This window comes from Lutjanus erythropterus, chromosome 11 (assembly GCF_056507025.1).
Source record: "Lutjanus erythropterus isolate fLutEry1 chromosome 11, fLutEry1.hap2, whole genome shotgun sequence".
NCBI lineage: Eukaryota > Metazoa > Chordata > Actinopteri > Lutjaniformes > Lutjanidae > Lutjanus > Lutjanus erythropterus.
Genome location: NC_139327.1, coordinates 3492616 through 3507843, shown reverse-complemented (window position 1 = coordinate 3507843; position 15228 = coordinate 3492616). Strand labels below are relative to the sequence as shown.

At 35.8% G+C, this 15228-nt stretch overlaps 1 protein-coding gene across 1 annotated transcript; it reads left to right on the top strand.

Annotated features, from left to right (window-relative positions):
• Positions 1 to 4739: 4739 nt before the first annotated feature.
• Positions 4740 to 14479, top strand: ube2g1a (ubiquitin-conjugating enzyme E2G 1a (UBC7 homolog, yeast)). Its single transcript, XM_084730479.1, has 6 exons — positions 4740 to 4951; positions 8821 to 8923; positions 9082 to 9179; positions 9612 to 9790; positions 10149 to 10268; positions 13163 to 14479. Exons 1-5 carry the CDS (start codon positions 4906 to 4908, stop codon positions 10233 to 10235), a joined length of 513 nt encoding a protein of 170 aa, XP_084586605.1. The 5' UTR covers positions 4740 to 4905; the 3' UTR covers positions 10236 to 10268; positions 13163 to 14479.
• Positions 14480 to 15228: the final 749 nt, after the last annotated feature.

Here is a 15228-nt window from a genome sequence, read left to right as displayed (position 1 = left end):
GGGAAACACTGTTTTAGTCCACAAAACACTGCTGGAGTTTCACAGGAAAACAGTGTTGCTCCCAGACAATGGAAGTGAATGGTGACCAGTTTTGAAATGGAAGCAAACATAAAATGCCTCCATCCTGCTCGTCCGGTGTAATCCAAGTCTCCTAAAGCCGTGACATGCCATTCACTTGTGTGTGCACACCGTCACAACACACACACCGAGTTCAGACAAAGTACATGTGAGCGTGGCTCCAAGCTAAGGATCTACAGTGAAGATTCTGGCTAAAAACATGGTATAAATGACGTCTTTCAATTTAACTTAGCATGTCAGGACTTTTGGAGACGAGGATCACACCAGACGAGCAGTAAGGAGGCATTTTATGTTTTTATATCTGTTGGAAAACTGCTCACTATTCATTTCCATTGTTTGGGAGATTCTGGAACACTGTTTTCCTGTGAAACTCCAGCAGTGGTTTGTGGACTTAATTACAGAATGGGTGAGTAGACAATGGCTGAATGTGTGAACTATCCCTTTAAGTCTCAGGACAACTGTGGCCTGAAAGCCATTCAACTGTTTAACTGGTAGCGTGGTATACATAATAATGTAAGTGTGTTACAGTAAAATGCGAGACCCTTCGGTTCACAGCAGTCAGTGAGGTTGTGACTGTAAAGATGGAGCTACTGAGGTGGGTTCTTCCTATAAATACCTCAGTGTCCTTGTGGACAACAGGCTGGACTGCAGAGACAACACTGGTGCTATCTTTAAAAAGGCCCAGTCTAAGTCAAGCTATCTTTTTATTTTTACTCCCTGCATTTGAACACTGTCATTTCTACTCCTTGCATTTGCTTTAGATTTAGTATTTTAGTTTGCATCACTACACGCTGCCTTCCCAACATCATGATTCGTTGTGAATCCATTTGTGTATGTTACACACAACAGATGCAACAAGACGAAAACTGTGTAAAAGACGTAACAAGAAGGAAAAAGTGGAACAAGATGAAAAAGGCGTAACAAGACAAAAAAACAACGTAACAAGACACAACAAGATGAAAACGGCATAACAAGATATAAGTCGTAGGTGTAAGGCGTAAGTTGTGACAAGATGAAAATAACACATCAAGACAAAAACAACGTAAAAGATGTAACAAGATGAAAAACAGCATAACAAGATGTACAATGAAAACAATATAACAAGACATAAGTCTTGACAAGACAGAAAAAAGACAGAAACAACATAAAAGAAAAACAACATAACGAGATGGAAGAAGATCACTCGTATGTGTTTTTTGATGCTGATGTTGTGGTCAGTGTTGATTGTTGATGTTGTCCACCAGAAAGGTGGAGGTATTAAGGATTGCAATAATGTTGGTCTCCATGAATATTGTTGTTTGTTTCATACAACCACTAACATGCACTGCTGCAATCTCATTATTGGTAACTTTATTTTGCTGCTGTGTTCTCCACTTGTCTTGTGCCGCCATGAGATATGTATGTTTTTGTGTGTCCTATGTTGGTAAGTTTCCATTCTGGGGGATTAATAAAGTATCTTGTATCGTATCATATCATATCATATCGTATTATATTGTATCGTATCATATTGTAAAAAAAATGGTTCTTTAGTACCTTTTCATCCATGGGAAGTCATGTATTTTTAATTTATAAGTTCAGCACTGAAAATGAAGTGACGTTAATGTGCTATATGGAAAATTGCATGTTTTTATTAGTACAAACAATATCAAATATTGTATATATGAGGTCAATCAATCAAGTTTTATCATTGTTATTATTATTATTATTATTATTATTATTATTATTATTAGTAGTAGTAGTAGTAGTAGTAGTAGTAGTAGTAGTATTAGTATATTAATTATTACCATCATATATTTGTTATAATTAATATTATTAATGATTTGTCTCCCAACAGATAAGTGTGCTGTGTGTGCTGCTCGATTATTGCTATTATGGTTATTGCTATAATTGTTGGTCATGTTATTATTATTACTGTAATGATAATGACAGTGTGATGATGGTGGTGATAATGTTATTCATAATGTTAATAATGATAAATAATGTTATTAGTAGTAAAATTAATATCATACAGTTGTTGTTGTTATTATTATTATTATTATTATTATTATTGGTTTTAATACAGCATATAGTATGATTATAATAATCATGATATGGTTTATAGTGTAATATATTAAGTAAAATATAAATAAGTTAATTTAAGAACGGATGTGACATTAAGAAATATATGACTTTGACATACTGTATGTTTCAGAACATTAAGGGAAATGGTGACTGTGAGGACATTTCCAGAACTTACACAACATTATTTGTTATTATAACAATGAGATAGCAAAGCTTCAAATCTTTAACAGCACATTGCAACATGAACATCTCTGTCTCAACAACTGAACTGAACCCCAAAATTGCCCAAAGTGACCTCTGATCCAAGAGCTGACCCTGCAGCATTATCTGCTGTGTCAGCTGGTGTTCTAGCCTTACAAACAGACTCTGTGACAAAAACCAGACACATATACAGGTACAGGCTCATCTGCCGCCAACGCAGCTGCATGTGCCTGATTAGAATCTACCAGATGACTTCCTCCATCACTCTTAACACAAGTGAGAACACGCTGTAATCAGGATCTCACATCATTTCTCACTCATAGATGAAGAAGGTGTCAGAGATGTTGGTGTTAAATGAGAATACAGCAGTTAACATCATGCTGTAAGAGATGATGTTAGAGAAAATGTGTAATAAAAAAATAATAAAAATACCTAAATAACGTACACTATACTGCATTAATATGCATTTGTCTATTAAAACTGCATATTTTCTTTGAGATTATGAAGATTTTCCCTCATAGTTGGTATTATTATTAGTTGTAGTCGTCAGAAGTACAACCAGAGGAAGTTTTGGCATCTTTTTGTTGAGTGCTGCAAGACCAGGATGGTTGCTGCCATCTAGTGTCTTTTGGGAGTATTACAGTCACATATACTAAACTCCAATAACAAACTGGTTTGATGAAGCTGAAAATGATCACAGAGGGTCTCATTGTTCATGTCTGACTATAGAACAACAGGAAAATTTTCAGTGTTACAGCAGCAAAGTGGATAGCAAAAATACAAAGAAAAGTCAATAAAAAATTTTGAATAAAATATTTAAAAATTGTAAGCAAGAGGAAATGTAAAAGTAGGAACAACATATACAATATTAACACACTCAAAAATGTGTGTCAATCTCATACAAGCTTCTGCATGAACAAACTGAATGGATTAAAAAAAAAAAAAAAAGTCATGAGGGACTATATAAAGGGAAACTTTTAAAAAAAAAGCAGTGAACCTCACACAAATTACATCAGAAAATCTGATGAATTTCTACATTTTTAAAAGTCTCCTCTATAACATATAAAATATCTAGTTTGAGTTTCTTGACAATAACCTGGTGTCAATTTTTTGTTTCCGAACAAGAATTTAGATCAACATCACTATTTTAAGCCTCTATGGTACAGTGTTGCTTTGAGGTAACATACCAATTTTTGTCCCTCTAAACTCACACAATACATCCTCAATTATGTTGCAATATTAATTGCAATCTTAATTTGTCACATGATTCGTGTTAAATCCTATTTTTACAGCTTTCTTCACATGGTTCAGTTCCATCATCTCTCACCACAAATTTTATTTTTCTGTTATTTTACAATCTGGAAAAATGGATTAATGGATAAGTAAAGTTTAATTTTGAATTGTCTATTGTGCTTTATTTGATAATTAAATAATGGAAAACAGTTAATACAAATTCAACTGTATTGTATTTTTGGCATTGTGTATTTATGGTTTATATGTTGTTCAACCAACACAAGTTGGGGTGTAAAATGCATTTTATTTTATTTTAACTGCATTATGCATTATAATAACAGTTTTTAAGAAATAACTGTAATGTTTTTTGTCATAAAATAAACCAAATAAACATAATAAGAAGTGTGAACAAAATTCATTTGGTTCATTTTATGACAAAAAACATTGCAATTATTTCTTACCAACTATTATTATAATGCATATCATAGAGGTTTAATATTCTTATATACAAGGCCATACACTGTAAATTGACACTGATGCCTATAAGCATTGGCACATTAATTAACAAAAATCTAAAAAAAAAAAAAAAAAAAAAAAGTCTTTAAATATCACTTAAATAAAGCCAGATGAGTTATTTAAAGATTGCAGTATTTATTCTTATTTGAGAACAGAACACTGAGTGGACCCCTGGGACAAAATTTCATCCAGTTTTTGAGTAATCTTGCTTAGTTGGATACAACATGATTTACATTAGTCTGTGTGAGGGTTTATGAAAAGAAAATGTTACTGACGTACACACATACACATATATACACATATTGCATATGTAACATTGTAAGGTGTAAAAAAAATAAAGAAAGGGTGGCGTCATCCTATCTATTTTGATTTTAAAGAAATTAATCAAAAAATAGATTTAATATCAGAGAGAAGAGGCTCATTACAATAAAATACCATCCTAGTCAAGAGCCATTCACAGGACTAAAAGAATAATGTATTGAAGGGGTCATGAACAAGGTAGAGGATGTTTATTTTATTTTATTTATTTATTTTATTTTTTGTGAGGGACGGGGCTGTTGCAGCAAACCTACGAAGAGATTGCGATGGAAGGAATTTCCACTAGATGGCAGTAATGCTTCATAACGGTACCGGCTGCAGTAAAAATTCCACGAAGAAGAAGCGGCAGCAGTTGCAGGAGAAGGCGACGAAGAAGAAGAATGACGAGAATGCTAAACGGAAAATAGAAAGGACGGAGTACTGTTTGGTGAACGTTAAATTAACGCCTTTACCTCAAAATATTACCATTGAACATAGCTGCATTACACTCGCTAAACTATGACAGAGCCTCAGTCAGCGCTGTTACTCAAGAGACAGCTTGCAGGTAATTAAACCTTGGTCTTAACTGATGCTGGATACCTAACGCTAGCTAACGAACATTGCCGTTAGCTGTGATTCAAACGATGGTGCTAACTGGCGCAAACTGTTTTCTTGAACCTTCCACATTAACGTTAAGGTCCCATGACAAATAAACTGTGTGGAGATTACAGCAGTGGTAGTTGAACGACACGTTTCTCAATTGAAAAGTAAACGCCTTCAATGTGTTGGGAGAGACAACTCGTTTAGTTAGATGTGTTTCGACGCTGCAGACTGAATTCAGTTGAAAGCTGCTGTCAGAAGTCCCAACGACTTTCCAGTATCGGGCTAGCGAGAACCAGTTAGCTCAACGTTAGCATCTCGCTGGCTCGACTGACCTGATGTGTTTACATATATTTTAACCGACATAACAAGTGCTGTTTTCCTTTTTTAGACATGGCGTTCAGCAGTTACGTGATTAACGTGGTCTTAGTTGCAATATTTCTGAATAAATTCGGGAAGCATTGCACTGGTTGATCGAGTTTCCCTTGATAAACATATTGAATTTTTTAAAACATATTTAGCCAACTCGCTAGGTTACATCTGTCGGCTAGCGTTAGCCGCTGTCACTGTTGTTAGCTTCAGCACCCCAAGCTAACTAAAGCTAATGTTTATCTCGCATTATCTCTACTCGTTATTTCAGCAGAGTCAGCTGCTGACTAAATTTAGCTCATCTAATATATTTTAAAAGCAGCTGGCTATTACAAACATCATAACGTCTTGGGATTGTAGCACCAATGTTATATTTCAGGCGTTATTTAAGATGGTAGTTAACACCATCTACAATCTATCAGGGACATAATGTGCTCCTTTGTAGTTTTTTAGATTTTACCTCCTTAGTCATGGGGATTTGACATAGACCTGAGTGTTTTAGTAGGATTTGATTAGAAGGTGGTAACTAACTTAATGTTAGAAATTTTATTTATCCTTAGTATTTCAGCACCTTCTGGGTTTGTTGTAGAGGCTTTGGGGAATAAATATCTTACAAATGTAATTGAGAAATAGCTGTACTTTTTTGTAGATAAACACTCAGAATCATACATTGCATTAAAACCCACACCCCAAGTTTTTACCTGATGCAGCTGTGCTTGGATCTAAGGTTGTCAAAACAATCAATAATTTTTCAAAAAACAAAAAAAAAAGTGTTCATCAAGTGTGCATTTTGAGACTTAAATGATCAAGAATGGAGTAATCCTTTTTTTATACTAGCATTGTGACAAAGTTTAAAATTCTATCATGACAACCTTAATAGGAAGTCATCAAGTAATTATGTCAGGGTAACACAGAAGCAACTGTTTTGATGTCATGACTGTAAATGTGCAGAAAGGTATAATATAGGGCTGAATGATATGGTAAAAAATATATATATATTACCCTTTTTGTGACGGTATTGTGACATGGTTCATGATCACCTGCAAATTAAATAGTGTCTCCGATTTACTTTAAAAGCAGCTGATCTGAACAAACATTATAACGCTTTGAGTTTGTTGCACCAATGTTACATTTCAGTTTTTATTTAAGATGGTGAACACCTTCTGCAATCTGTAGGGGACATAATGTGCTTTTTTGTAATTTTTAGATTTTATCTCCATAGTGATAGTGATAGTGATTGACAAATAGCTGTCCTTGGTTGTAGACATACACACAGTATCATAAGAGACATTGAAATCCACTCATGTGTTTGCCTGATGCAGTGGGGCATAGAACTGAGATTGTCAAAACTGTCAATACATTTTCACTAAAAAAAAGAAGATCTGAGTGCATATTCAAGACTTAAGTTGTCAGGAATCAAGTGTCACTTTTTTAAGCTAGTGTTGTAGCAAAGTTTAAAATTCTGGCATTGTGACAGGCTTACTTGGAAGACATCAAGTAATTATGTGGAAGTAACACAGAAGCATCTGTTTTGAAGACATTGCTGTACATGTGCAGAAAGTTATAATATGGGGCTGAATGATATGGTAAAAAGAAAAAAAATAATATTGCAATTATTTTGACAGGTATTGCAATGTGATGTGAGTCATTTTCACTGAAGAAAGGTGTGTGACATTTGCTGGGGTCTTCACCAAACAAACGTATTTTCTAACATCTAATGTAGAAAACAAGATTTGTAGGCCAGGGTATCTCTGCAGCACTACAGACTTCATTATAATGCAATTTTGTCACACATCTTTCCTCTGTCAAAAAATTGCAGCTTTTGGGTTTTGCATATTGCACTTGGCTATATTGTGATATCAACAATATTTCGATTACTTGTGCAGCCCAAGTAGAATATCAGTTAATGGCTTTTCACACATGTTAAGCTGAGAGTTAACCCTGGGATAACAAAACTCTTTTTCACACAGACGTTGTTAGCCCAGGGATAACCTAAGCCCAGGGTTATAGGATTCACACTGTACTTGCCCTGGGTTAAATGTCAATTGGAACAGCAGCTTCTGTTTACATTCAAGAATGACGCGTGACTACTCTTTAACAGCCTTTAGCCCCATTTCACCAGGCACCTTCAGCCCTGGGCTCAGCACTTACAGAGCACATTCTGTACTTCTGCCGAGGCTTGCCAATAAACAGACAATAAACCATGCTTAGAAGTCTATAATCTTCTTCTCTATCTGCATCTGGATCAAAACATGTAAAAAGATAGACAGTTACAGAGATTTTTGGAGAGTCTGTAAATTCCATCATGACATACAAAATTTCGTAAAGCTTTAATGAAATGTGTAGAACTGAAAAATATTTCATTGTGATTATTTTGACTGATATTTGTGTTTTTAGGGGTAATGATAATTTTTATATCATTACTTATTTTGATTGAAAAATATGTTAAAATGACTAGGGTGTTTTTTTTTTGTTTTTTTTAAAAATATATATAAATATATCTGTACCAAATGTGTTTTAAGTCTGTAGAGTATGAGGTGTAAGACAGGATATCTCTGGCTCATGATATTCAGTTTTTTGGCACATTTTGCCTTGCCTTTGCCTTTGCACCTCCTGCGATATGAAAATTGTAGAAAGCCATTGTGATTTGGATAAAATTTAGATTAACTGTGCAACCCTAATGGGTGTTCGTTTTGGTAAAATTCCTTTTTCCTAGATATCTTGAATCTAGACAAGAAAAATCTTTCATACCTCACAGTTCACAAATTATGAGCAAAACTTGAAAATCTTTCCAAATGGCCACATACTGTTTCGGCATGATCTCTACCAAAGTGAATCTGTTCATACTCGACCTGTTGTGTAACATTCAACTAATTTAGTGGCAGTATTTGAGATGTCATGGTAACTAACAGACAAATGGGAATGTCACGCTTTCTCCCTCAGTATGTTGCCTAAAAACACCACAGACTGATTTACAGTATGGCTTCTAGTCAGTATTCTGACACTACCTATACAAGTAATAATGGTGTTTACGTATATAATTATTCTGTGATTAAAGATATAAAATAGAATTATGTATAAAGGTAGAAGTTGTAAAGTTGAAAACATATCTGGAGAATTGTAATGTGATGAAGTGAGGAAGAGTTGGCCCTGGAGTATTTGGGTGGTGTGTGGTTTGAGCACCATGTTGCTTCTTACTCAACCACAAAGCAAGGCCTCAAGGGTTCTGTTGTCTTCTCAGCAGTATTCAGCAAAACACAACATGGGTCTAGTAAATATACTCCTAGGTACTATGAGCCAATGACGCAGGGCTGCAACTAATGATTATTTTCACTATTGATTTATCTGTTGATCATTTTATCAGTTAGTTGTTTTGTCCATAAAATGTCTGAAAATTGCGAAGAATGTTGATCACTGTTTCAAATGTCTTGTTATGCCCACCATGGCATTTGTTTTTATATCTAGAGCTGAACAAAAACCCAGTGGAGGGATTCTCAGCAGGCCTGATCGAGGATAATGATCTCTACAGATGGGAAGTCCTTATCATTGGGCCTCCAGACACACTGTAGTAAGTCTGTTACTGTCTCATACATGGGATACAGTAAGAGACATGCTGTTATGTTGTGCTCTCAAGTCCAGTTGTTTCTGTTGATCTGGATATTTTGAACCTTGTACAGTATTTATTTATTTTATTGATTTTCCTCTTTGACCTTTTTTTGTTCACAGTGAAGGTGGTGTGTTTAAAGCTCATCTGACATTTCCCAAAGACTACCCTCTCAGGCCACCTAAAATGAAATTTATCACAGATATTTGGCACCCTAATGGTAAGTACAGGCGTAACACACTGTGAATCATACTTTTCCTTATTTGTAGACCTGCTTGAGGAAACAGAGGTTATATCTATATCAAAGTTGTAAATACAGCTTAGTGTTTGATTTGAGAAATGACCTTTTGTGATATCTGTCAATACCAAGGAATGTTAAATGCAATTTATTGAATAGTTAAAACTCATTCCATGCCATTCATTCCATGAGTTCATTATCTTTAACTGCTTTTTTGAAATGAGAGAAACATTTAGAGGAATACTTTTCCACAGCAAGGTCAGTAAGAATTGAACACTATCATTAATCAGTTAATAGCTGATTGGCTAAATATCATGTGTAAATGAGTGTTAAAAGCAAACACTAAAATCCATTATAAAAATAGTGATAGCATTTTCTGTTTCATAAGTTGTATTTCGTGTGTTTTTTTTTCAGTTGACAAGAATGGAGATGTATGTATTTCTATTTTGCACGAGCCTGGGGAAGACAAATACGGCTACGAGAAGCCAGAGGAGCGCTGGCTGCCTATCCACACAGTGGAAACCATCATGATTAGTGTTATCTCTATGCTGGCAGACCCAAATGGTGACTCACCAGCAAATGTGGATGCTGCAGTAAGTTAACTTGTTGATTAGAAATGTTATTTAAATAAAATATACATACCTTTCTCTTCAAAACAATTTGTAATGGTCATCTTGTGCCTAAATGTTTGTCCTTTTTGAACCACAAATTTGAGTAAAATCCAAGAATTTGCTGGTTTATGTTTTGGATGGCATTAAATAGTAAGTGGATGACAAAAATTAATTAATTCTTTAGTTTGATTTTGTATAAACAAAACTATAGATGACTGCTATTCTAAATCTTAAAATGATGGCAAATATGATGAAAATAAAGAATAAAGTATATTCAATACACCAGAAAGATTTCTGTGAAATAACTGAATTATCTTTCCCTTGTTTTTTCCCCCTGCAGAAAGAGTGGAGGGAGGACAGACATGGTGCATTCAAAAGAAAAGTTGCCCGTTGTGTACGAAAAAGCCAAGAGACTGCGTTTGAGTGATATTTAGCAAGGATCTAGCTTCATGTTTTCAGGGCAAGTATTCTTGACTTTTTAAAACCTTTGGTTCACAAATCACAACTCACCTCAGCTGTTCAGAAATTGTTGCTTGATGCACCAGGTACATTAAGTAAAAATGTCTTGTAGTTCAGAAATAAACTAGAAATAAACTACACTAAAAAAATGCAGTCGGATACAGCTCTTCTGCAGTACATCCCCCCTTCATGAAGGTTCTAAAGTTCAGTTTTTGTTGGAACTGTTTTAGAGATGTGTTGATTTAACTGTATGGTCCTTTTGGAGGCTGCAGTTTGTGGTGCTGTTGAACTATAATGCTTTATACACACAGGTGGTTCTCTTGTTTTAGTCAACTCTTATTGATATGAAATATGGTGGACAACATAATTTTCACTTGATAAAGACAAAAAAAGGATTTTGTCACAGTGTAACAGGCCACTGAAAGAGTTTGTATCAGTTGAAGTAGTCTGAGAGACCATTCGTACTGTGTATTAACATGTGTCTCAGGTGATCCAGTCCAGTCAAGTGTACAGCTCTAAGTATGTGACTTAACACTTGTTATCATAATGTGTATTTAGATGTGTCTCAAGTGAACGAGTGTAATCAGATCTCACTTTACTGCTCTATGTGCAAACAAACACTCACACATTTTACTGTGCATTTGGCCATTCACTAGGAAAAGTTGACTGTTTGTTCCTTTGTTTGTTTGTTTTTTCAGTTCTGTACCACCACCACACTAAACCTTACTTCAGCCTACATGAGCCTCGTGCTTTTAAGGCTGTCGCCAACTAAATTTGTCCGTGGTCGACTCAGATTTGGCCATCCTGTATGAATATTCCATAATTAGTCATAATAATTAGGTTTTTTTTTTGTTTTTTTTTTTAAACAGTGCAGTATGTCACACTAAATTCCTATATGAGCTTACATGTGAATGTTTTACCAGGTAGGCACACATTTTAATGTCCTGCTTCTTTATCTGTGTTAGTCCTCCTGTAGTTCAGTGATAAAATCAGTGGACCTGTGGAGCTCTCCCGAGGCAGCAGCAGGAAAAAAACAAAACAAATGCTTGACTGGAAGAATTAAAGTGGACTATGAGGGCTCAGACTAATGATTTGAATCATCGATTATCAGGACCAACTATACATGCCTTACATGCGCTGTAAGCATGTAAGGCATGTAGAGTTGTAAGGGATTTTCTAACAGAATTATGAGCAGGATACACACTTAAACTTTTTCTGACTGTGTGGAACTTTGATGTTTTCATGTCACAGATGACAAAGACATTAATGATGGTGTTTGTCCCAGCGCACCATGGAGCCTCTGTTGTGCCTGCTCTTCACAGCAGCACAATGTCTTTTTTGTTACAAGAAACAACTTAATGTATTCCATTTAATGGCAAATTTTCAAGAAGGCTTAAATGATTAAGAGTCTGCCATAGCCATTTCACTTCCCTACTCCATATGCACCATTTGCAAAATGTGTTGTATTTAACCTGTGGCAGAGCAGAGTAGAGGCCACCACCATGGGACAGACTGACACAATTTTGTTCACACAAAGAAAGAAGTAACTTAATGTGTAACATTTGACAAATTCACAGGAAGGCCCCAAAAATTAAGGATTTGCCATAGACAGTGTTTCACAAGTTTATCAAATAGATTAATTGGCAATGCTCGGAATCGGGCCAGTTTTCATGTGACTGGCCCTGACCTTTGACCGGCTGGTCAGCGTCACAAATCCGATTCTGTGCCGGTCATTGTCACACGTTTTCTGCACGATGGTGACGTCATGCACGCAGCAGACAAACTGACCGTGATATCAACACAGCGCTGATATCAGCTACTCACTCAGACACGTTTGCTTGAAGTTGATGTTAGTGACAGATTCCAAGAACAGGATAAAGAGAAGACTGACAGTCTACAACGAGACAGAGCAGCTGACAATGTCACAGAACAGCTGTAAACTTTGTAGCTCTTCAGGCTAATGTTAGCTGTGTTGATGTGTCTCAAACATTTTCTCATCCAGACTCGTTTAACTTCTGCGTCTGTTTTTCTCATGGCAAAGTTTTACTGCAGCAAACTGTTGCACCGCGTCAGTCTCTGGTTTGTTTACATCTGCTTCCACAGGAGATCACATGAAATTGTGTCCCGCAAAATCCTGCAAGATTCCATGATCTCGCGAGATCACGTTCACCCGATTCATAATCTTAATATAAAACTATAATAAGGCCTGGTTGTAACCTGGAGGACTTTGGAGAAAATTTAAATAGGATTTAATTAATATTTAATAGTCAGTGTCTTATTATGAACATCTAATTTAATTTTTACAAAAAAGTAGCAAAAATGTTTGTGAATGCTGTCAATTCCAGATCTTAGAAAGACTGAAAATCGGAATTGGTCAAAATCGGAATCAGTAGGTCAGACCGTAAAATTGCACAAGATTTTAAGGGAGACTCGGGTTAATGTGTTTAGTAGTGTTCACAAACATCTGCTGCTTATCCTGGCAGGTAAGAGTGCACTGAAATTTCTTTCATTACAGAAGTACAAACGATTTACTCAGAGGATGTCAGTGGTCCGAATATGGTCACATGCTGATCAAAATCACCTCTGATTGTGGTCAGCTCTCAATGCATCTTGGGTGCCTTCACACCTGTTTTGCACCATTTATGACTTGATCACCCTGGACGTATGTTAATACCAGGTGTGAACAGACTCTTGTGATCATCTAAGTACAGACTTTACACCTCAACTTTGAATTGCACACACAGGCAGCTGGTGTAACATGCTGCAGATCTTTCACTGCCCTTTTTTATCATTTCATATTTGTGCCTGTTGACGTTACGGCTTGTCTGATTTGCCTCGCAGTTTGTTAATGTTTTTTTCCTTTTTTTTTTTTTTTTCATGTGTGCTTTCCCACAGGTCTCCAATTGAAAATCAACATGGCACTGTTTCCTGCACTCTTCCACCCTGTCGTCAGGCTTGTCCTCCTTTATTTTGGCTGGAACAGACTGGCGACTGTAGGCTGCAATAGAACATAACAGTGTGACTACCAAGGCTGACAGAAAACCGCCAAGCAAGTGCCAACTCAAAAAAAAAAAAACCCACCAACAAAAACCCAGAAGATAATAAAACATTTTTCAAGTCTATGAACTGCTTCAACATTCAGGAAGATATTGTAAAGACATGTATATAGCACAGACTAAACCGGATAATATATAAGCTCCCTTTCCATCCATTGAGACACTTAGACCAAATGAGTAGCGCTGGTTCAGATAGATTTATTTTTGGCCATTTTCCCATTCTCAGCTCCAGCATGCATTAGTTCTCTTTAGATTGTTTTAACAGGAGGTCTTAAATAGAAAAAGAGTCGTGATACTGTTGGAGGAATGTCACCTGTGAAGAGCTTGGGTCGATTCAACCGAGATGTGAATGACGTGACTGATGGAGGGTTTTTTTTTCCTTTTTCTTTTTTATTGTTTTTGAGGAATTCCGCCATATTAGAATACGCAGCTGTTCTTGTGGGTTCTTCAACACTCAGAACTCGACATCAAATGTGTACCCCGAATGATTTTGTGTTTCTTGATGAGTTTCAAGTCTTAAGAAAATGCAACATACCCCCTTGATTTTTCTGCATGCGAAGAATTGTTTTTCTTTTTTCAAAAGTGCCTCCTAATAAAATGCTTGGCCACTTCACCCTGCATTGAACAAGTGTTAAAAATGTTGAAAAAAGATGGAGAAACTATGTACCACCTATGTTTGAATTTATTTAATAGCCAGAACACAGGGAATCTGTATAATTAGGGTATCGGTAACAATTTGGTGTAGCAATAACTCCCCTAGTATGAAATGTACACATTAATTTTTGATATCCTGACACAGTTTGAGGTCCTCTTCTCCAATATTCTGTTATTTTAGCAGCCTCTCTTTTCCTCGTCTGTGTTGTCCTCAGTAGGAATTGTTATGCATGCTTTATTGTATTTTTTGTTTTGGTTTGTTTTTTTGCTGAATGTTTCTGGGATTTTGTTTGCGAATGTTTGAGTGTTTGTGTATTCAGTATGTGTGCCCTTTTTGTTTTGTCGCTCTTTCCCCCCCTATCCACAATCTCATGATTATTCTGCTCACTGAACTATTGCAGTTTTGCCTAATGTACAAAGACAAAATACTGATGTATATTTTTCATGTTATGAAACCTGTCACCTGTAGTGAGTTCTTCTAAAATATGACTTTTTTTCAATATTTACTTGTGTATTTAATTCAGGTGTGTTTTGGATACAACATGAATTACATATTGCTCATGACAAAGACAACAGAAACCTTTCATGTACACCAAGTGTTTTCATTGCACAAAAGACATTTATTTATAGAGTGCCTTTTTTACCTGGTTTATCTTCCAGTCTTTTAAAACAAAGTGTCCACTAACTATTGCAGATATTGAGACATTTAAAGGGGCAGAGAACCCCAAAATCCCAAAATCAAAAATGCACAGTTTTCCTCCTACCTGTAGTGCTACTTAGCCATCAAGATTGTTTTGGTGTGTGCTTCCAAGTTTGAGTTATGAGATAGTGGCCGTAGAGATGTCAAATATAATGGAACTAGTTGACATTCTGATTAAGGTGCACAAAGCACCAAAAAAAAAAAGGAATTAAAAAAAAAAATCAACAGCAGTGTATCTTTCCAGATATTGTGTGTGCAGTTTCATGTAGGAACTATATTCTTTTTACCAAGCTACATCTGCCAACCATATCAATGCACAGAAGGAAGTAGGGCTGCACAATTAATCCAAGTTTTATCAGAATTGCAATATGGCTTTCTGCAATTTTCAAATTGTAAGAGATGTAATATTTGTGAAAGGCAACATGTGTCAAAAAGTGTTCAAATGAATGAATGTGGTGAGGCAGAGATGTCCTGTTCTACAATCAGGTTCTACAGACTTAAGAAAACATCTTCATTTGGTACAGATTCCTACAAAAAAAAATAAAAATAAC